The 24,863-nt window shown below is 43.9% G+C and overlaps 1 protein-coding gene across 1 annotated transcript; it reads right to left on the bottom strand.

Annotated features, from left to right (window-relative positions):
• Positions 1-5,133: 5,133 nt before the first annotated feature.
• Positions 5,134-9,004, bottom strand: pnrc2 (proline-rich nuclear receptor coactivator 2). The gene is made up of 3 exons (XM_062466411.1): positions 8,825-9,004; positions 7,991-8,210; positions 5,134-7,767 (listed from the first exon to the last, which is right to left on the bottom strand). The coding sequence occupies exon 3, from the start codon at positions 7,743-7,745 to the stop codon at positions 7,299-7,301; it is 447 nt and encodes a 148-aa protein (XP_062322395.1). The 5' UTR covers positions 7,746-7,767; positions 7,991-8,210; positions 8,825-9,004; the 3' UTR covers positions 5,134-7,298.
• Positions 9,005-24,863: the final 15,859 nt, after the last annotated feature.

Raw genomic sequence — 24,863 nt, 5'->3', positions numbered from 1 at the left:
GATAGACAATAGAAATGGACATCCGAAAGTTGTCCAGACTCAATTATTCCCATCTCCTGTACAATATATTCCTTTAATACTGGCATTGGCTATAAATTAAATATCAAGATGGCTACACTTTTCTGAAGTATATGTAGGTCTGCTCTTATTTCGACTGTCATATATGCTTTGTAAATGCGTGCCCCCCCCCTTGTGAAAAAAAAAATGCCCATCCATTTAATTAGTTCTGGAGCCGAGTCTGCTTCTCTGAGAAGGGTCCCACTGCAGACCTCTCTCCTCCAGAAGGGTCCCACTGCAGACCTCTCTCCTCCAGAAGGGTCCCACTGCAGACCTCTCCTCCAGAAGGGTCCCACTGCAGACCTCTCCTCCAGAAGGGTCCCACTGCAGACCTCTCTCCTCCAGAAGGGTCCCACTGCAGACCTCTCTCATCCAAAAGGGTCCCACTGCAGACCTCTCCTCCAGAAGGGTCCAACTGCAGACCTCTCTCCTCAGGCCCCTCATCCAGATGTAGCTGCAGATCAGTCATACATGCAGATCAGTCATACAATCACAGCCTGGGGTCTGAGGAGAGAGGTCCGGTCTGAGTATTTCAAAACCTTGGTATCCCGGATGTTGCAATCGAATTTTTGGGGCTCAAATTTCTGGGATAAGAAATTCACCATTCGAATTTCAGCAGCCTGAATTTCGTTCTATTTGAATTTCTGAGGCAGAAATGTTGCTGGAGTTTGGACCTCTGGCTGCTCACAGCCAGAGGTCCAAAACTACCAAAATTCTACTTTTATTTCCCTCTCAGTAAACTACTTGCCACACAACTGTTTTGTGTTTACAATCATATCCATTTTGTAGATCCTGCTTCCCACAGCCTAGTTTGTGTCTTCTAACTTGCAACGTACAGTGCTTGGTTCTTGTACCTGATAAGCCAAGCCTGGACCTTCCCTTTTTCACTAGCTAGTGAAAAACATCTAATAAATTATCATTTTGATTGGTTACATCAAATTTATTTTAAACAAAAAACTATAATGATATATTTAACAAAAGGTAGAAAAAAGAAAGAAATAGTGATCATTTAAGTGAGTTTTAACAAGTTTGAGGCTTGATCATGAGAACAGGTCAGGGCTGTTCACGGCAGGCAGCACAGAAGTATTTCTCTGTCAGTTGGATTTGAGCACCTTCTCCCACAGTAAGTTAAAAAGAAATACTGAATTACTGCATTGATAAATAATTGATTCAAGTAGCAGTTGGTTTTTAGGATTGTTAAATTGATGAGGTAGCGTGCGAGATAAAGAGAACTCAGACACAGTAGCCTACTGCAATGCATACAAGGTGAAAATAATGGGGCATTTAGTTGTATTAAACATACATGAACACAGCTCTATTTGAACATTTCAGGGATGTATGAGGTGGAAGAAAATATATTTACTATGTGCTTATGCTGATCACAATATCCATTACCTTATCACATGGTCATACAGCCAACTCCAGTATTACTGGCACCACAATGGCAAAGATGAGTGAAAAAAATCAGCCTAATGTCATATATTAAACCTTCAATTTAATATCAGGAACATAAAATGTCATCAATATTTGTTTTAATTTCTTTTGAAACCGTGTGCCATGCCACAATTCTTGACACGCCTACATATTGTTATGAACAAAATGTAACTAAAGCATTTTGCCATTTATGAGTTTTTGAAGTTGATCAAAGTAGCCTATTTAGGAATTCGCCAACAGTAAAACGTAGGCTATTGTAGCCTATATAGATAAGGTGACACAGGCCATATTAATTTAACCCTATTGCAAACCTGTGGGCTGAGATGAAGATGAGTGCACGAGAGAGTACTCTGGAGAGATTCTGGAGAGGATTGCCCTCCGATTCCTGACACACCCTATTTGACTGTAAATGATGTCATATTTGTTTTCTCTATTCACTATCAACACCGTCCAATCCTCAGAGAGACTTCTTTACCGTTGTGTCTGAACGGCTCATTTGACGTCGTCGTGTTATTTAAACATTCTCTCCAATCTGCAGATTGATAATACGCTTCTTATGAAACCCACAACTCAGTTTCTTATATACTACTGTAATAATTGGACCAATACGCTGTTCCTTTTGGTCCAGAAGACATTCTCAAAAGTTAATAATACCGTTTATATACCTCCTGAAAGTTCGCAGAGGTAAATAAACGTTTTTACGGACCTAGCAACAAGCTGTTGCCTTGGAGATGTAGCCATTGACCTTAACAACGTGGCATCTACTCGGCAACAAAGTAGCCTAAATTGCCCCCCAAAAAACTAAAACAATCAAATATGGTTTTTGCACAGGTCCGCAAACGCCCCGCAATCGAAGAAGTCGGATTGATGTCAGGTGGCTGAACAGCTAGTAATCAGAAGGTCGCTGGTTCGATTCCCGGCCGTGTCAAATGATGTTGTGTCCTTGGGCAAGGCACTTCACCCTACTTGCCTCGGGGGAATGTCCCTGTACTTACTGTAAGTCGCTCTGGATAAGAGCGTCTGCTAAATGACTAAATTATATGTTGCCTTGGAGATGTAGTGACGTCACCAGTGCAAGTGCAGCTGATTGCTCTGACAACATGGCGTCTACTGCAGATTCGACGTGTTTGATTTGGGATCTTCCCACGTATTGTTGAAGTATATAAGAAACCAAATGTTTACTCAACAGGTCAGCAAACGCTTTGTCGCCTCGATTTGTTAAAACGATTTGTTTGTAAACCTCGACCTACGGTCTCGTTTAACAAACGTTTTAACAAATCTCGGTTTACAAAGGCGTTTGCAGACCTGTCGAGGAGTAAACATTTGCGGTTTAATTTTGTAACTCCGTTAGTGAAGAGACGAACACTTTCCCCATTAAGGATTTAAGTTTGCGAGCCCTGTAGCAGAACAGCGATCAGATGTTTTTAGTCCAGTGCTTCTGTGGTTATTGTGCATCTGGCAACACTGAGAAGGCGGTCGATCAATGACAGTTCTCTCTACAGTCAGCGCTGGCGCGTAATAACCAAACCCCTCGCCCCTCGGCTTGAAGCAACGGCCCCGGTGGAGGTAGGTGGTATTGCATTTCGTGTTTGACTTCCGACTCTTCCGGTCGTTTTTATTCTATTAACTCCAGTCAACATTTACAAAACTATCTCCCCCAATAATTTTTGTTCGATTCTCGAACCTGGCTCATACTACTAGCTTTTTCATAGAATATTTTTTCCTGATTTTTGCTAAGTTTGAAACCAATCCGAAATGGGTAAACTAGCACCCAATTTATTTGCTTACGTCAATAAAAGTTGCCTGCAAATGTCCTCGCGGATACTAACAGGGCACGAGCACAAAAGTTCACATTGGCCGATAGCCGATTTACCTGGAGCTGAAAGAAATGGCTTGAGTTGCCTGCCCTGTTGTAGCAAGTTTAGCAAATGGTTGTCACACATACATGAAATGTTGTTAATATAGTTTATTCCCGTTATTTTAAAATAGATTAGATTTTTTCGTAAAAACGTTCATGACATGATGGCAAATATTATATTATGTTAAGCGTGATCATAGATTGTTGACATGTCCATCTGGAGCAAAGACGAAGATTAATAGTACTTTAACTGATAACCACAATAGGAAATGATAAATATATTTAAATAATATTAGTCTTGCCTTCAGAAGCTTTTGTTAAACACACTCATTATTCTTTTTTTGATCGTGTCAAAGCCAGACTGCTTTTGTGGGACAATGAAGGTCCTCAGTGACTCTATGTTTCACCCCCACTTATATCTGATGGAAACGTCTTGTATATAGTTCTGTTAATATGCCCATTAATTAGGCGTTTGGGTTAGGGTTAACCCTATAAAACCAATTTGTAGGTTGAACATATAAAACACAAGCCACATTTCTACACTGATGTTAAATTGAAGGCAGTGTGATTTTCGTGGCATTTCGTTTGAATATAAAGTTGACAGTAAGCTATGGTAAGTCTGCATTATGGAAGATTTCTGTTACAAAAATAACTAAGCTTTATTTGCCTGGCGAGAACAACGACGGAGCTAAGTGTTCATGTTAACAGTTTATTTAATCCGATACAATGCATTGGAAAATACTCAAATCACGAAGAAAAAAAACAACATATGTGATGAGTTCCATCTAGAATAGCCCTATATTTAGCCCTATAGCTTATTTCTAAAAAACAAGTGAAAGGAATACTATACAGTGACAGCATACATTTCCGTAAAGGTTGCATCATGTCTCTGATTCTTATCGGACTTGTACCCCATTCTGCCACTGCAATGCCTTAGCTCACACGCTCGCAACCATATAAATCTATGCTCGCGACTGGTTGTCGCAAAGTATGACGTGTACAGCTAGTTGCAAGCGTGCACGAGGTCTCGGAGCTAGGGCAAAAGAGAGCCACTGTTTAAAGCTAGACCGGAAGAGTCGGAAGTGGAAAGATGGCGCGGTCCAGTTTCGTACTCTCGCTTGCCTCACTGCGCCACTGAGCACTTTTCATAGAAATGAATGGGGACGCCATCTTGGAAGACAAAAGTTGCTTCCTCTAGTTATATTAACTCTATGGTAATAACTAGTTTGTGAAAGACCCCGAGAAGAACAAATATCCGACGAGGAAAAATCCCGGACGATTGTAAAGAGGACATGTTCAGGTAAAAGAGGTCTGGTCACCCTGTTAATATTCTTATACTCCAATATGTATACTCGTGCCAATAAAAGGTATGGTTTGTAGGGATTATCGGCATCTGGTTGCTGGTACATGAATCACAAGACAACTTCTCGGATCTTCTGTGGCTGGACTGGAGAAAATGCTAGTTAACTAATCACAGAGTTCTGCAAGATACTATGGACTACAAGAGTCCATGTAGTAAGACGTAGATGTGGTGTTGAGAGAGATGGTCAGTAAAGAGACAATCATTAGGGGGAGGGAAGGGATTTATTTTTTTGGTTCATACTTTAGTCTTACCAATTAAAAACTTTTTTTCTTTATCCAAATTGAATGAACTTGAGGACATTGGGCATTTCATAACAGGTGACAAGTGGGATTAATTAACAGCCAATTTGCGAAACTTCAGGAGTTCCCAATTTTTTTTTTTCTTTTCAAAGAGACTTATACATGTATGAATCATTAATCGTAACAAAATTAAAAAAGGAACTGGTGGAAGTATCTCCATCCGTACCAGCCGGCTGTGTCTGCCAGCGGGGGGGGCAGACACAGCCGGCTGGCTTCACATCCACACATGAATGTATTGTCATTGAAGAACTGTCTAGACTGTACCTACCAAAACACAAAATCTACCTGTTAACAGTTCAATAACTTCACTTTTCAATTTTGGAATCCATGGCAGGCACGATAAGGTTAAGACAATGAAAACAAAAAAAGCTTTCAAGTTATAAGAGCATTCAGAAATAAATGAACAATTCATACATATCAAAGTCTCCTTAAGTAATGGAAATTTGGAGTTTTTCTTTGTGCACAGCAGCATCATATACCCTACACTGTGCATGATACAAAATAAAAACATAATGTGCAAGATCACTGGCAACAGGACACAGTGCTGGGGTATTGACATGCCGGAGGCAGTTATTTTTTTTTTTTACAAAAATAATCTTCAGCATTTGAAGTCAAGTCAAGTCCTTAGCATGACTTATACATTCAGTGTATTACTAAAAATACTTTATCAAGCAGGTTTAAAATTGCCCTGCAAAATGTACATATGCTACAAGTATTCTTATACATTTCCTTATTTACATGGCTCTTAACATATCTGCAAGCTCTCAACGCTTGTTTAGTCATCCCTAAACTGGCCGTTACAGTTTGCGTTCTACAGGAGAGGAACGAGACACCGCCGTGCCTCCACAGTCCACCGGGAGATAGTCAATAACGCACGTCTGACAGGAATGCATGTTGGCCAGTAACACATGAACACAGATCTGACTGCAGTGCAAGAGGCAGTGCGGCCACATTCTGAGACCTGCTTCTAAATGTAAACACCTCCGGATCGACCCTGCGTCCGCCTGGGCCACACCACGCCCGACCCCCCCCCACCTCTCCCCTCTGACCCCCCCCCGCAGGCAGGCCACCCCAGCTGGAGCACCAGAAGCAGAACAGCCCTGGGGCCCCAGTGGGACGGCCCTCCCGCTCACCCTGCGGGGGGCGCCAGAGAGACGTGGCTGGAGGAGGACGCCCCTGCTGGTCACCCTGCTGGTCACCCTGCTGGTCACCCTGCTGGGGGGCCATGGAGGATGTGGCACCGGGGACCAGGTCCAACAGTACAGCTAAAAACATTGCTTTGGTTAACACACACAACGGACCCACAGTTATCACCTTCTTTTACACTACGACGCTAAACAGGATCTCAGAATAATGCCACGACTGAGCCTGGGGCCCTGGACATGGACACTCCTATAGTGCAGAGCGCGCAGCGCTATAAAAAAAGTACAGGAGTGTCAGTCCAGAGCCTGCGTGCCATGTCTCATATTACACTTCAGGTTGAGGGGAAACTCCACACTCCCACTACAGCCACCTCCAGTAGAGCAGGCTTCCCTGCAGAACAGTCCAGTGACTTGTGCGACCCAAACACACAGGGAAACAGGGAATGGGAAATTAAAAAGACCAGTCAGAATTTAAAATTCAACAAATGTGAGATGTGAGGTTTTAGCACCTTAGTCTTCTCCTGTGAACTGTTCATCAATACCTGTCCACAGAAACGGACCTCAAGAGATTACAACTACCGTGAGGAGTCTTCCCCCACGGGGAGGAGTCTTCCCCCACGGGGAGGAGTCTTCCCCCACGGGGAGGAGTCTTCCCCCACGGGGAGGAGTCTTCCCCCACGGGGAGGAGTCTTCCCCCACGGGGAGGAGTCTTCCCCCACGGGGAGGAGTCTTCCCCCACGGGGAGGAGTCTTCCCCCACGGGGAGGAGTCTTCCCCCACGGGGAGGAGTCTTCCCCCACGGGGAGGAGTCTTCCCCCACGGGGAGGAGTGGCTCACGACTGCAACAGCCACCAAATAAAGAACTAAACAAGAGAAAGCTCAAGAGGATATCCAGTTCATCGTTAGTTACAAAAACCGGCTCCAGTGAGAGCACCCACCAGCAAGGCTGCAATACTGTAATATCTGTAGACTTGTTTAAAAACCTAAATAAACCATCGGGTGACGAACACTGGCCATGAAGGCCCACCATGCCTGACCTCCCACCTCTAGGTGGCGCCTCGTATAAACAGGTACGTGTATTACAGTGCTGCAGTGTTGCAGGCGGGCGAGCCCTGGGAGGCTGTGGTCCGGGGGGGGGGGGGGGGGTCAGGCCTGGACCTTGAGGAGACTCTTCAGCTGGAAGGCCATCATCTCGCGGTGGTCCCCAGGCCGGGTCGTCCAGTGGTGGGGGGGCTTGGGCAGCACGCTGGGGGAGGGTGGCTCGCTGAACTTGGCCCCTGCGTAGCTCACCCCGCCCTGTGCCCCCAGCAGCATGCTCAGGTGGGGCACAGCGCCCTCCCAGCTGTGATGGTAGCTGGCAGTGAAGCGGACCGAAGCGCTCGTGTCAGGGGACGCGGCCTGCCGCGCCTCGGCGGCCCAGAGCGGGGCCTTGTCGGCCCTGCGGAGGGCCTGGTGGAACCCGGCCAACGCCACCGCGGACACGCCGCTCGCGTCACGGCCCTTCTGCTTGCCGCGGCCCAGGTGGTGGGTTTTCTTGGGCATGGGGCGCTCGGGGTGGGACACAGGAATGTTGTACCTCTCTCCTCCTCCCATACTGCTAGCACTCTACTGTCACCTGGGGGGAGAACAGTAGCTTGAGTTTACATCATTTAATGAATGCTTTATGTAAAGAAAAAACAACATTTAATACCTTAATAGGATTGTATCTTAAATCGCATTTATTGTTGTTCTTGATGTTATGAAGTCTGTGTGGATACGTGCGTCAGAGATACTGCAAAATGGGCTACCAGACAGATTAACCACCGCCCCTCCCCCACCAGCCAACGGCTTCGTCTCACCTCTTTGTTGTCAGAAAATTGACTGAGCAGAGATCTTTTTTTCTTAATTTCTCCTCTCCAATTGGGCTCCAGGTCCTCAAAGTAGTTTTCGATCTACTTCTCGCTGCACTTTTGTGTCCAGCAAGGTCTGAGGTTTTCATGTGCCGATCAGCGATGTTTTCTCGCGTTCCTGAGCTGAACATCAATTCACCTCGGAACACGGTGCTCCGAGAAGACAAATCTGAAAGAAAATTAACACAATCCGCAATTCAGAAATATTTCTAAATTGTTATGGCGTTTTGCCTCCATTATCTAATTTAAGAGTCCTACATTCAAGACAACTAGGAGTAGAATCATGTAAAGCCTCGGGTTATCTTACTGCGTCAGCACACAATAACACCAAATGGCACAAATCCGTGTAAATTGATGGGAAGGTGTTGATTAAATAGTATAAACCAAATAGTAAACTCGATAATAGCAGTTATAAAACAAACTAAGTACGGTAATATGTAAACAACTGTTATCGTCGACGAAGACGACCCATTCTGTAAATCGTCGAAAGCTTTTGTTCGTTTGCAAGCAGAAGCAATTACGCCAACGGCTAGCTCCAATCCCAAGTTTACAACGTAAATATTATTTTATTTCTACAAAAATAAATACATTTGTGTCCTTATAATTACTCCAATCTTAACAGTCGAAATATGAAAAACGGAAGTATATCAATTTTCCGTCTCTGGCACAGAACCAAAACAAAGAAGACCTCTAACATGGCGACGCCAGTCTGTCTGAAAACAACAAGCTTAGTTGCAATGCTAGCAACATTAGCGGCTGGTAACTTCCAGGCATCTTTCTTACCGACTTCCTCTGGCTTGGATGGTGAAAGCCCTTCGTCAGATATGTGTCAGGTTGACGGTTAAAGTATATGTGTGATGGTAGATCGCTATTTCCACCAATTTGTGAAACCACTATTATAATGGTACGATGGTCTGTCTCTCCTCTCCGACTCTGAATGGCAACAAAATGGATCCTGACTCGGGCAAATGTAGCTCGACTATCTCACTTCTGACCAATCACACACCAGCTTAGAATCACATCGACCAATCGTAAAAGCGCCTGCAAGCGCGTTCACGCGTGTTGCCAGAGTGCTGACGTCATCCGACACTCCCTCGTGCCCTTTGTTGGGGTTTTCCGTCAAGACGAAAACAGGGCGTTTGACAAAGACACGGGTACAATATATGGGTACAAACAAAAGTTAGAATGTAAAAGAATGTACTTTAAAAACCTTCGTTTATGTATTACGTTATTTTCTATTATGTAAAAAAAAAAATCCGATTCAACAACACTTGTTCGTTGGTGTGCAAGCTCAAATGTTAGAACCTTTGAAATATCACAGATCAAGCAGATCACAGACCAGGGCCCCGTTCGTCGTAAGGGTTGAAGCTAAGTTAATCAATTGTCCCTTTAGCCCGTTAACATTAGCGAGATGAGTGAGAACAGCAAATATCGGTTCGTCAACGGCTGATCCGCATCCAAATCATGTGGTTAATTTCAATAAGGCTAAACTTATCAGGGAAATTGCACGTGCACGTCCTACTTCAAAAGGCAGGAAAGGTCGATCACCAAAACCGTGATTTTCTAACGGTATGATGGCGGAAAAGACGAAAGAGAGAGCGGTGATAGGCTATTCTCGCCATCCGAGCAAACTATTATAATGAGTCTCTACGAAGACAATAAGCATATTATCATGGCTAAGTCAAACACCGCCACCGTTGCCAGAGCAAGACAAGCAGCTTGGCCAAAAATTGCAGATAAGCTATAAATGCGAAAGTTTTGGGGAAATGTATAGGCTCATCTTAAGTGCCTCATTACCCCAATCAGATCACATTTCTTTAAATGTGCCTGCTGGCAGTAGGCTTAATGGAAATTAATAATCGAATGAGATCTTGCAAGCGAAAATAATGATCTCAACTCTTTCAGAATAAGTAGGCTAGATAAAAACAAGGCCAAAGAGTATCTAATTGATACGAATTCATAGACACTTATGAGGATATATGTAGGCTACTGAGCTTATATCATGTACTATATATGTGTATATGCATGTAGGCCTATGTGTAAATCCCTCTTTGATTTCATTGACTGGGACATGGCCAGGGAATATGATGAATTGATTCACATTTACATTTAGTCATTTAGCAGACGCTCTTATCCAGAGCAACTTACAGTAAGTACAGGGACATTCCCCCGAGGCAAGTAGGGTGAAGTGCCTTGCCCAAGGACACAACGTCAGTTGGCACGGCCGGGAATCGAACTGGCAACCTTCGGATTACTAGCCCGATCCCCTCACCGCTCAGCCACCTGACTCCACATGGCTTGATTCATCAGCTGGTTAAGCGCCAAGTACACTTTTCTTACAGCAACGCATGCTGCGGCTTTGCCAATGTTTTCTGCATCGCCTATACTGTATAAAAATGTAGCCTATAGCCTACCTGACGCAAAAAACCTCAAGGCTATGCAGTCTGAAGCACAGTTAAAGTTTGTCAATTTCTTCACATGTCAAGACATAAAGTTTTGGGGAAATGTATAAGCTCATCTTAAGTGCCTCATTACCCCAATCAATCAGATCACATTTCTTTAAATGTGCCTGCTGGCAGTAGGCTTAATGGAAATTAATAATCGAATGAGATCTTGCTAGCGAAAATAATGATCAACTCTTTCAGAATAAGTAGGCTAGATAAAAACAAGGCCAAGAGTATCTAATTGATACGAATTCATAGACACTTATGAGGATATATGTAGGCTACTGAGCTTATATCATGTACTATATATGTGTATGTAGGCCTATGTGTAAATCCCTCTATGATTTCATTGACTGGGACATGGCCAGGGAATATGATGAATTGATTCATCAGCTGGTTAAGCGCCAAGTACACTTTTCTTACAGCAACGCATGCTGCGGCTTTGCCAATGTTTTCTGCATCGCCTATACTGTATAAAAATGTAGCCTATACCTGACGCAAAAAAACTTCAAGGCTATGCAGAGTCTGAAGTACAGTTAAAGTTTCAAGTAGGCTAGCTTTATTGTCAATTTCTTCACATGTCAAGACATAAAAAGGAATCGATATGACGTTTCCCACTCTCCCACAATGAAACATATAAAAAGCACAGGCACAACAGCTAAGACAAGACATTTCCTAAAACATAGCGTTACATATTCACATACAGCAGCATAAGCTCATAATAAAGCATAAAGCTTGCTGCGGCGTGTGATATTTGCAATGTACGGCCCGAGAAGGTCTTGCAAATAAATGAGTCCTTGTCGGCTGAATCGATATCGCTCAAACAAGAACTCATCCGTGTGAAATAAAGGATCTTGGCAATCGCAAAGAACTCTTGGTATGGAAAGCTAATCGAACTAAAATATAGCTCCTTGGTCAACTGGGTCTCTCAAAAAGGGAGTTGCCATGTTATTTTCTGGGGGTGTGGCAAGCTTATCCAGCTACACTTACGTTAGCCTGCTCTGGAGCAGGTTAGTGCTAATTGATATGTTACTATGGTGATTTATCGAAAGTTGCTTCCACGAACCAAAAAGAGGGGCGTTTTTTATCTTAGCCTGAAAATTAGCTCGCTAAACCGCTTAGCGAGCTACGACGAATACCCCCCAGGGGCCTGTACTACGAATCAAGATCAACATACTCTGGATCACTTTCAGTTACCCGGCTACGCGAAGCGTAACAATCGCAATCACGATAAGTGGTATCACGACGGCGGTTATCAACTCTCTAACTCAACCCAGATCTTTCCAATCTAGAGATGTGCGCGTTCACATAAAGGGGCGGTGTTTGCACCGTATGTCCAATCGCAAACATGGACAAAACAAGAGCCGCATATTTCACGCAGGAGGAGCCGACAATAATCTTCCAAACTTTGTCTACTCCTCCTGCGTGAAATATTGTAATACAAACATATCAAGAATACAGACATATAATACAGACAAAAATCAACAAAGTCGCTGCTGCCAAGCTGGCAGAAAATAGCAGACGCTGTAAATGCGTAAGCTACATGACTTATTGATATCTTGTGCCCCAGGCACAAGATGTGACCATAATTACACGTGTGCATTCCATAACGTTAAACTTTTGTTGCTGTATTATTTTAGTTGCAACACTGGCAGTGGCAAACGATCATGGGAGCAAATAAAACATTTATATAAAACCATAATTCAAAACGGTAAGTAGCAGTAGGCAATACTTGCACATATTTTAAGGCCAACAAGTACAAGGCTGAATTGCCTGAGTCAGTCACTTTTGTAAGATATTGGTATAGCTACAAAGGGCCTATAGAACAATGAAATTGCTTGCAGCCAACAGGAAGAAAAATAAGGCAAAGAAAACTGGGGGGGCCCTCTCCACAGGACTTCACTCAGTGCCGCTGTCATTTTGGTGCCCTAAGCATAATTCCTTTATGATGCCCCCCCCCTCCCTAAAAAAACCTGATTGTTTTTGCCAGTTTAACTTTTTATTACCAAACATTTAACTCAATACCAATAGCCTAACACAACAGCAGCATCACAATGTAACACCTATTCAGAGGTGGTGGTTCTCTGCTGTGTATCTGTCCCTAAACAGCTGGTTGAGGGTGGTTGATCAGGGCTTGGCAGGGACGGACTGGGAGTAAAAAGAGGCCCTGGACTTTGATCCAGACCGGCCCACCAGAACCGGCCCCCGTATACGCCACCACAGCTGCCCTGCCAATGCACCCACATTCTGTGTTTGATGTGATGCTAGTTACGGAGTTCCCAACGTAATGCGAGCGCGCAAAACGCGCGAGCGAAAAATGTTGGCCTTTATTTGAACGCAAAATAGTTTTGGAGCTTCATGTAAAATAAACAGCCGTTTTTCAATTGGTAAAACCTTGTCTAGTGAAGGTGATGTATTTTTGTCTCTTAATGCTTCAGCCCCACCCTTACGTTTCTTAGACTGGTTTTCCAAATTATGAACATTTAAAACTGAAAGCATGCAGCCAAGGAGCTCCACCTTTATTACTCATTTAAAAACTATTTGATAAATCGAATATAAAAGCATCATAGAATGTAAAGTAAAGTAACAGTTAGCTGGCGTCAGTTACTTGTAAAATGCATAGATAATGTTTAACAGTAAAATCTCAATTTAGCTTGCACCTAACATATTTGAGTGTGCTAACATTAGCAATAACGTCAGCTAGTTCGAGGTGTATGCATAGGCTAACCATTAAATTAGCAGCACATTTCCCGTATTTAACAATGATTAAACATGGACTTACCTGAAAGTGATGCACGGGCATCATTTCGCAGTTTCTTTCTCTTTCTTATTTCTGCCCCTGACTCCTGTTGTCTTTTTGAGGCCATTTTCGAAAAGTCGACCCTACTGTCAAAGTTCGTCAGGCCACTGAGATAGGAAAGGGCACCCACGGCGAGTTTGGGAAGTTGAGTGTGTATTTGTTTTGGGGGGGGGGGGGGGGGGGGGGGGCACCATCGTAACTTTTTTTGAGCAATTAAATATATCTCTTGTTCTGCCTGTTTTGTGATATACATGCCTAAAATGTGCCTAATATTTATATACTGATATAATATCGTAATTATAATTATTAGTACTATGATGATTTTTGAGTTGGCAATTTTTTGGTGCCCCCTCAGGACTTGGTGCCCTACGCACAGCGCGTAGTTCGCGTTATGGGAGTCTTATGTCTTTGTCTTGGCCTTGAAGTGGAGGCCCTAGGCTCAGGGGGAGGAAGACGTTCCTCTTCCTGCTGAGTTTAACACCATAGCAATTTAATCAATTGAGTCATATTTGAAATGAGCACTTTAAGGACTTGTGTCTCATGTTCAGACCACCACCACTAGCAAGTCATTACAGACACTTCAATCACAGCCACACGTTCACACACTCTCACCATCTGTGTTGCAAGTGGTAAATAAAACTCAAAAGTGTACCCCCAAAATGCTCTCTGAGCAGGCAGACACAGTTTCCTGATCATCTAGGACCTCCACTTGAGAAAGTAAATGGCATATTTGATCAATATTCAGCAACCACATATGGCATACATACTGGCGTATGACTATTAGTTTTCACTGTTACCTCTGTATGGCACAGTGGGACAACAATGGGTGGTGGCAGCAACACCACTGTATTTCCTGTCACTGCAGAGAACAGTAATACATTTCACTCCTACAATATTCGTAAATAATTGTTGAATGAACATGGTCACATAGATTACTTGAAACATACATATGCCTGGGTTTCCGAGCTGCTGCCACCAGGGTCTGAAGAAATGCCCCCTTCCACTCCTTCCATCATGGGGCGACCCTGATAGCTGGAGAGGGCCCCCCCAGTTTTCTTTGCCTAATTTTTCTTCCTGTTGGCTGCAAGCAATTTCATTGTTCTATAGGCCCTTTGTAGCTATACCAATATCCTACAAAAGGGACTGACTCAGGCAATTCAGCCTTGTACTTGTTGGCCTTAAAATATGTGCAAGTATTGCCTACTACTTGTTGATCTTGATTCGTAGTACAGGGGCCAGTTCTCCGTACGTCGCTAACTCAGTTAGCTGGATTTGATTGTTGACGATTTGTCATTATCTTGGATTGTTCGGTTCTTCGAAGCTCATCCTGGACTTGCTGTCATAGCAACAGGGCCCCGTTCGTCGTAAGGGTTGAAGCTAAGTTAATCAATTGTCCCTTTAGCCCGTTAACATTAGCGAGATGAGTGAGAACAGCAAATATCGGTTCGTCAACGGCTGATCCGCATCCAAATCATGTGGTTAATTTCAATCAGGCTAAACTTATCAGGGAAATTGCACGTGCACGTCCTACTTCAAAAGGCAGGAAAGGTCGATAACCAAAACCGTGATTTTCTAACGCTATGATGGCGGAAAAGACGAAAGAGAGAGCGGATAGGCTATCTCGCCATCCGAGCAAACTATTATAATGAGTCTCTACGAAGACAATAAGCATATTATCATGGCTAAGTCAAACACCGCCACCGCTGCCAGAGCAAGACAAGCAGCTTGGCAAAAAATTGCCGATTAGCTAAATGCGAAAGTTTTGGGGAAATGTATAAGCTCATCTTAAGTGCCTCATTACCCCAATCAATCAGATCACATTTCTTTAAATGTGCCTGCTGGCAGTAGGCTTAATGGAAATTAATAATCGAATGAGATCTTGCTAGCGAAAATAATGATCTCAACTCTTTCAGAATAAGTAGGCTAGATAAAAACAAGGCCAAAGAGTATCTAATTGATACGAATTCATAGACAATTATGAGGATATATGTAGGCTACTGCACTTATATCATGTACTATATATGTGTATATGCATGTAGGCCTATGTGTAAATCCCTATTTGATTTCATTGACTGGGACATGGACAGGGAATATGATGAATTGAGTCATCAGCTGGTTAAGCGCCAAGTACACTTTTCTTACAGCAACGCATGTTGCGGCTTTGCCAATGTTTTCTGCATCGCCTATACTGTATAAAAATGTAGCCTATACCTGACGCAAAAAAACTCAAGGCTATGCAGAGTCTGAAGCACAGTTAAAGTTTCAAGTAGCTTTATTGTCAATTTCTTCACATGTCAAGACATAAAAAGGAATCGATATGACGTTTCCCACTCTCCCACAGTGAAACATAAAAAGCACAGGCACAACAGATAAGACATTTCCTAAAACATAGCGTTACATATTCACATACAGCAGCATAAGCTCATAATAAAGCATAAAGCTTGCTGCGGCGTGTGATATTTGCAATGTACGGCCCGAGAAGGTCTTGCAAATAAATGAGTCCTTGTCGGCTGAATCGATATCGCTCAAACAAGAACTCATCCGTGTGAAACAAAGGATCTTGGCAATCGCGAAGAACTCTATTGGTATGGAAAGCTAATCGAACTAAAATATAGCTCCTTGGTCAACTGGGTCTCTCAAAAAGGGAGCTGCCATGTTATTTTCCGGGGGTGTGGCAAGCTTATCCAGCTACACTTACGTAGCCTGCTCTGGAGCAGGTTAGTGCTAATTGATATGTTACTATGGTGATTTATCGAAAGTTGCTTCCACGAACCAAAAGGAGGGGCGTTTTTTATCTTAGCCTGAAAATTAGCTCGCTAAACCGCTTAGCAAGCTACGACTAATACCCCCCAGGTCCGTAAGCTTAAACCTGCTCGGGAGCAGGTTTATTTTATGTAAACACGATTAGAATGAGGCTTTACAAGCAGAGGTGATACAGGAAGTCTGTCACAGACATGTCTTGTCCGTTTTTACTACAGGAACCTGTTGCAGAAGGTGCAAGAATAATTGGGTGTGCTTTGCCTTCGGCAATGGCACAACCTTTGTTCTCTCACATATATATTATTGTGTATTGCTTTTCAACTTCTCAGTTCTTCCGCCGTTTTTTGGCCTTTAACTCGTTCTGCATACTTTAACCGATTCCTACAACTTTTGTATCAAAACGTTCAGCTCCTTCAGGAGATGATGGCTATGACTTTTGGTATTTCTCACTTTTATACTTTTTAAGACATTAAGGTTTTTGTGCAAATTATTCTCCCATTAAAAGTAATGGTAAATCCTTTCAAATCATTAAAAAGCTTCCTCCTCTTTCAAACGTAACTACTTCAGCTTACTTTCAGCTAGAGACACCATTCAACCTTTAAAATGTTCACAAGACATTCAGCTATTCCCAAATGATTCAGCTTTTTCAAATGTTCAGCCAATTTTGAATTATGACAGTTTGAAATACATTAAAATGTTTGCTCCTTCTTGATTTTTATGAAAGAGCAGCTTGCTGCACAGACATATAAAGGACACCTCTGGTTTCGGCAGAGTCTTGGGTCTCGGAAAATATCATTATATTTTGGATTGGACTTATAGTTTTGCGTCTAGGTCAACTTGTTTGAGGTGTGGATGCTAGGTAAATGTTCGTTTTTCTCTCTGCCTAGCTCGTTAGCTATCACAGCTGCGCCATCACCGTGGCAACCAAACACACAAGCACCAGGAAAGCAAAAGGAACACGTTTTTGAAACTGCAGGTAGAGTCGTATTTCTGACTGCACAGATATATAAAGAATATCTCTGGTTTCGGCAGAGTCTTGGGTCTCGGAAAATATCCTTATATTTTGGATTGGACGTACAGTTTTGCGTCTAGGTTATCTTGTTTGAGGTGTGGATTCTAGCTACATTTCTTTTATTCTCTGCCCTCAGCGCGTTAGCAATCATAGCTGCACCATCACCGTAACGACAGACACGCACCACTCAGTCTCTCACACAGGTGATTGGTACGTTTACTTGACCATGAGAAACACGATTACTAGCAATTGTCGGTTTATGCCAATAATACGATTACTCCGTTTACATGTGTAATTAGTTATGCGATTACTCAATAAACACGTCTACATGATTCTTTTTTATTAATCGTTGTATGCTCCACGGACAAAACTTGCACCATCATCCTTCTGCAACAAAGTGTCGCCGTGTCTTCCTGTATCGGCCCTACTGCTGTATGTTTCATTCCATCAACACATTGAATCCAACTAAGAAAGCCGAGTAAACGCATAGGCTACATCTGCTACTGCTAATACTATCCCAACTATAATTTAATCTGTTAAAACGATAATATTCTTGTTACGACTAGCTAGCCTACTTCTTCTGTTTAACAGTTCAGCTTTCAGCTTCTCCCACATTGTAGGCTATTTTAGCTCTTAGCTTTGTTAAGATGATGCAGTTCAGCTTCCACACTGCCTCTTTTGTGTGACTCACACATTTTTGAAATTCATTTCAGCTTGGGGGTATTTTCTCATTTCTCACTTTTATACTTTTTAAAATATTAAGGTTTTTGTGCAAATTATTCTCCCTTTAAAAGTAATGGTAAATCCTTTCAAATCATTGTTGGAATGCTGCTCCAGCCCCTTTCAAAAATACCTTTCGGTTGCTTTGAAGTTTCAGCTTATAACTTTCTACTAAATTTTCACTATTTCAGATTTTTTAGCATGGTCAGCTATCCCCATTCAGGTTTTCAGCATTCTCACTGCTGTTTCGCAGGAACAGCCTTTTCTAGTTATTATTTCTTTTTGCCCCCCTAAAACTCAGTCAATATTTGGCCTACATAGACAACCTAGGTGTCAAAAGTTTCGTCTTTGTAGCGATTGAGTTGCTTCTATTGGGATTTACGTTCCGTTGCATGGTTTAAGTGGAAATTAAGTTTCTGTGGCGAAAAGTGAAGCTAACGGTGGCTAACTTGCTAGCCACAGTCAATGACGCTACTTACGTCACTAACGTCACAAAAACTCGCGTGACTACCTCTAGCAGAACATTAGTTTAGCAGCTCGTTAACTTCTGGGAGATAGCTAAGCTAACTGCTTTACTGCAAGGGAGCTGCAGAAACGCCACAAGCAAAGAGGCCAGGGTGATAACTATTTACTAATTTTAGTTTGTGATATGACACACAATTGTGACGTGTAATGTACAATATAACCTGATTTTATTAAGGAAATACATCTACTTTCGGAAACAGTAGTCTACTATGTCACTGACGCATTAGCATCATGACATTAGCCTCTGTTGGCCGGGCAACACATACTACATGATGCATCTGTTTTCAATCGTTAAAATAAACATTCCTCACAAATACATTTTCGTTGTAGGATTTATTATGACATTACATTACAAGTAAACGATTTGTGGGTGAAATTATCATTACCTGTGGTTTCAAACCAGTGTTGCTCACTGCAACGCTGTAGCCTAGCCAGACACTACAAAAACATCTACACAGCTGTAGGAGGTCAAACGGCGACATAACATGTTCGGCACTCCCCTTACTTAAATCAAAAGTCTATCTAACTACTAACCTTAACTTCATTGCCACAGCCTAAACTTTGTCAATCTGTTCATGAAAATAATTAATTTCAGCCTAAACCGTACAACGGAACGTTAAATCAAATTCAACCAACGCAATCGCTACCAAGACGAACACAGCAGTAGTGTACTGTACTGTACAATTTACCGGGGCAGCTTCTCCACACAGGGCTATATCGCACTTGGCGTTGTTACTGACAATGATCGCTACCAGTGAGCTTTTTATGAAAGCGATTTTCCACTAAATAAATGTCAAGCTTATTTACGTTTTTGGGGGCATATTTTCAGTTAGCAGATGGTACTGTTTGAATCGCGATTCCATCTTCTACTGCCGGTAACGTCGTAGAATAATCTTCAAAGGGGGTTCTTTATTCATGAATTAATGCAATATGAGTAGGGTAAATGCCTTAAAATATCACGAGAAGGGAAAAACTTAAAAGGACGTTTAAGTCATAGAGATTAGGTCAATTTTTACACCGGTCTGCCAAATGTATTCGTTTTGATTCAACAATGAGGCTGCAGGGGAAATGAGAAGACATCTATTTCATTCTACACTTCACTCGTATTTTCAGTTGTAAATGAGCAGCAAAAAAAATCTTTTAAATCTATGTAATCTTTATGAATAATAAGTATGCATTTTTATATAAAATATACAGAAATATCAGTTTTAAAAATGTCATCCAAAAACGGACCCCTGTGCAACCGACGCAAGCAAGCACACCCTACAATTTCCCCAGAAATTGTACCCTCTCTAGTTTAACATGAAACCGAATTAATTGCTCATTGCGTGATAGATAGGCTCCTTAAGCACAGCGCGATACAGTATGCTAGCGTATACTTTTTGAGAGGATAGCCTATCGTTTTTTTGTGAGGGTGTCATTTACATAGGTTTTGACCTTTGACCGTTTGACATGGAGCCTGCAGTAGGAGCACTGTAAACAACAGTGTTTCCATGTCATGACGTGGGCAGGTGTTGAAGCTCTGCATCCTGTCTGGTAATGAGCTGTCAGTCTGCAGGCTGGCTCTGCTGGCTTATAATCACGTTTGTTTCTCCTGGCCAGGGAGCCCAGCTGACAGTGGAGAGAGCCAGGCCACTTCCTCCTGCGCTGTGTCTCTGTCAGCCATGTGGCTGTGCTGTTTCCTTGCAGGGTGATGTAGACCACCATCACGTCTAACAGAGATCCTCTAGGTTATAAGAGCAGGTTTGTTGTACAGAGATATGGCAGGTCCAGGTATGTGTCGTCAAGCGGGGTTATGCCCCTGTTACGAGGAGGTAAAGTCCAATTAGCAGGCTCCTGTTTGTGACCTGCTTGTGGCTCACAGTTCCATGTCAGCCTGTTGTGTAAACATGGTGGTACGAGAGGACTGGCCCCTCCCCCCAGCAGGCCACTCCCATTTCCTGCTGATACTTCCTGGGGAGTTAAGTTTGGAAATGAGGTTGCTGGAAGCAGCTCTACAGGTCACAATGGAGCAGGAATGAGCGGGGGGAGAGGGAGGAGAGAGGAGAGGAGGAGGGAGGGAACAGGGAGAGAGGAGGGAGGAGAGGAGGTGGTGGTGAAGGAAGGATCCAGGGGGTAAATGTGACAGGCCACAGAGCTGTAGGTAAACTGTGTTTCATGCACCCTGCCATCTGTACTGTCATGCACCCTGCCATCTGTACTGTCATGAACCCTGCCATCTGTACTGTCATGCACCCTGCCATCTGTACTGTCATGCACCCTGCCATCTGTACTGTCATGAACCCTGCCATCTGTACTGTCATGCACCCTGCCATCTGTACTGTCATGCACCCTGCCATCTGTACTGTCATGCACCCTGCCATCTGTACTGTCACGCACCCTGCCATCTGTACTGTCACGCACCCTGCCATCTGTACTGTCACGCACCCTGCCATCTGTACTGTCACGCACCCTGCCATCTGTACTGTCATGCACCCTGCCATCTGTACTGTCATGCACCCTGCCATCTGTACTGTCATGCACCCTGCCATCTGTACTGTCATGCACCCTGCCATCTGTACTGTCACGCACCCTGCCATCTGTACTGTCACGCACCCTGCCATCTGTACTGTCACGCACCCTGCCATCTGTACTGTCATGCACCCTGCCATCTGTACTGTCACGCACCCTGCCATCTGTACTGTCACGCACCCTGCCATCTGTACTGTCACGCACCCTGCCATCTGTACTGTCATGCACCCTGCCATCTGTACTGTCATGCACCCTGCCATCTGTACTGTCATGCACCCTGCCATCTGTACTGTCACGCACCCTGCCATCTGTACTGTCACGCACCCTGCCATCTGTACTGTCATGCACCCTGCCATCTGTACTGTCATGCACCCTGCCATCTGTACTGTCACGCACCCTGCCATCTGGTAGCTCCAACTGACACACACACTGTCCAGATATATATCCCCACCACACACACTGTCCAGATATATACCTCCACCACACACACTGTCCAGATATGTCGGACGCACTCTGTTTCAGCCACTCCCCTCCGGCAGAAGGCTGCGGTCCATCAGGACCAATTCCCATACGCTATTGGCCTCTTCAACAAGGCTAAGGGCTCACACTGACTCTAATAACAAACTGCACAATGATACCTTGCCACATTGCAATTTGTACTATTTGTATTCTTTGTACTATTTGTATTTTTTGTATTTTTATATTGTAAATTATGGCTACTTTATATTTCATTAAATTTTATATATATTTAGTTTTTTAATTATAAATCCCTTTAGTATTAGTTAGACTTGTACCTTTAGTATAGTTAGATCATGTATTTAAGTTTTAAGATTCCTATACGTTTAATGTATGCACCTTCCTGCCAAAGTAAATTCCATGTCTGTGCAAACTTTCATGGCGATTAAAACCCTTTCTGATTTCTGATTCTTATTCTGATATATACCTCCACCACACGCACTGTCCAGATATATACCCCCACCACACGCAAGGGGGGTCAGATGGCTGAGCGGTTAGGGAATCGGGCTATTAATCAGAAGGTTGCAGGTTAGATTCCAGGCCGTGCCAAATTACGTTGTGTCCTTGGGCAAGGCACTTCACCCCACCACACGCACTGTCCAGATATATACCCCCACCACACACACTGTCCAGATATATACCCCCACCACACGCACTGTCCAGATATATACCCCCACCACACACACTGTCCAGATATATACCCCCACCAAACACACTGTCCAGATATATACCCCCACCACACACACTGTCCAGATATATACCTCCACCACACGCACTGTCCAGATATATACCCCCACCAAACACTGTCCAGATATATACCCCCACCAGACACACTGTACGGATATATACCTCCACCACACGCACTGTCCAGATATATACCCCCACCACACGCACTGTCCAGATATATACAACCACCAAACACACTGTCCAGATATATACCCCCACCACACACACTGTCCAGATATATACCCCCACCACACACACTGTCCAGATATATACCCCCACCAAACACTGTCCAGATATATACCCCCACCACACACACTGTCCAGATATATACCCCCACCACACGCACTGTCCAGATATATACAACCACCAAACACACTGTCCAGATATATACCACCACCAAACACACTGTCCAGATATATACCCCCACCAAACACACTGTCCAGATATATACCCCCACCACACACACTGTCCAGATATATACCCCCACCACACACACTGTCCAGATATATACCCCCACCAAACACACTGTCCAGATATATACCCCCACCAGACACACTGTCCAGATATATACCCCCACCACACGCACTGTCCAGATATATACCCCCACCACACACGCTGTCCAGATATATACCCCCACCACACACACTGTCCAGATATATACCTCCACCAGACACACTGTCCAGATATATACCCCCACCAAACACTGTCCAGATATATACCCCCACCAGACACACTGTACGGATATATACCTCCACCACACGCACTGTCCAGATATATACCCCCACCACACGCACTGTCCAGATATATACAACCACCAAACACACTGTCCAGATATATACCCCCACCACACACACTGTCCAGATATATACCCCCACCACACACACTGTCCAGATATATACCCCCACCAAACACTGTCCAGATATATACCCCCACCACACACACTGTCCAGATATATACCCCCACCACACGCACTGTCCAGATATATACAACCACCAAACACACTGTCCAGATATATACCACCACCAAACACACTGTCCAGATATATACCCCCACCAAACACACTGTCCAGATATATACCCCCACCACACACACTGTCCAGATATATACCCCCACCACACACACTGTCCAGATATATACCCCCACCAAACACTGTCCAGATATATACCCCCACCACACACACTGTCCAGATATATACCCCCACCACACGCACTGTCCAGATATATACAACCACCAAACACACTGTCCAGATATATACCACCACCAAACACACTGTCCAGATATATACCCCCACCAAACACACTGTCCAGATATATACCCCCACCACACACACTGTCCAGATATATACCCCCACCACACACACTGTCCAGATATATACCCCCACCAAACACACTGTCCAGATATATACCCCCACCAGACACACTGTCCAGATATATACCCCCACCACACGCACTGTCCAGATATATACCCCCACCACACACACTGTCCAGATATATACCCCCACCACACACACTGTCCAGATATATACCTCCACCAGACACACTGTCCAGATATATACCCCCACCACACACACTGTCCAGATATATACCCCCACCAAACACACTGTCCAGATATATACCCCCACCACACACACTGTCCAGATATATACCCCCACCAAACACACTGTCCAGATATATACCCCCACCACACACACTGTCCAGATATATACCCCCACCACACACACTGTCCAGATATATACCCCCACCACACACACTGTCCAGATATATACCCCCACCACACACACTGTCCAGATATATACCCCCACCACACACACTGTCCAGATATATACCCCCACCACACACACTGTCCAGATATATACCCCCACCAAACACACTGTCCAGATATATACCCCCACCACACACACTGTCCAGATATATACCCCCACCAAACACACTGTCCAGATATATACCCCCACCACACACACTGTCCAGATATATACCCCCACCAAACACACTGTCCAGATATATACCCCCACCACACACACTGTCCAGATATATACCTCCACCACACACACTGTCCAGATATATACCCCCACCAAACACACTGTCCAGATATATACCCCCACCACACACACTGTCCAGATATATACCTCCACCACACACACTGTCCAGATATATACCCCCACCACACACACTGTCCAGATATATACCACCACCACACACACTGTCCAGATATATACCCCCACCACACACACTGTCCAGATATATACCCCCACCACACGCACTGTCCAGATATATACCACCACCACACACACTGTCCAGATATATACCCCCACCACACACACTGTCCAGATATATACCCCACCACACGCACTGTCCAGATATATACCCCCACCACACACACTGTCCAGATATATACCCCCACCACACACACTGTCCAGATATATACCCCCACCAAACACACTGTCCAGATATATACCCCCACCACACGCACTGTCCAGATATATACCCCCACCAAACACACTGTCCAGATATATACCCCCACCAGACACACTGTACGGATATATACCCCCACCAAACACACTGTCCAGATATATACCCCCACCACACACACTGTCCAGATATATACCCCCACCACACACACTGTCCAGATATATACCCCCACCACACACACTGTCCAGATATATACCTCCACTACATACTCACTCCCCCTGAACACACACACAGTACACACACCTTACACCATCAAGGTTGTGTGTGAAAGTATTTATAACACCCCTTTGTGACATAGTTGCATCATACAGACTAAGGGCAGGTTCACACCAACCTTGTT

This window comes from Osmerus eperlanus, chromosome 7 (genome assembly GCF_963692335.1).
Source record: "Osmerus eperlanus chromosome 7, fOsmEpe2.1, whole genome shotgun sequence".
In the NCBI taxonomy this organism is placed as follows: domain Eukaryota; kingdom Metazoa; phylum Chordata; class Actinopteri; order Osmeriformes; family Osmeridae; genus Osmerus; species Osmerus eperlanus.
This window is presented reverse-complemented; position numbering and strand designations above follow the sequence as displayed.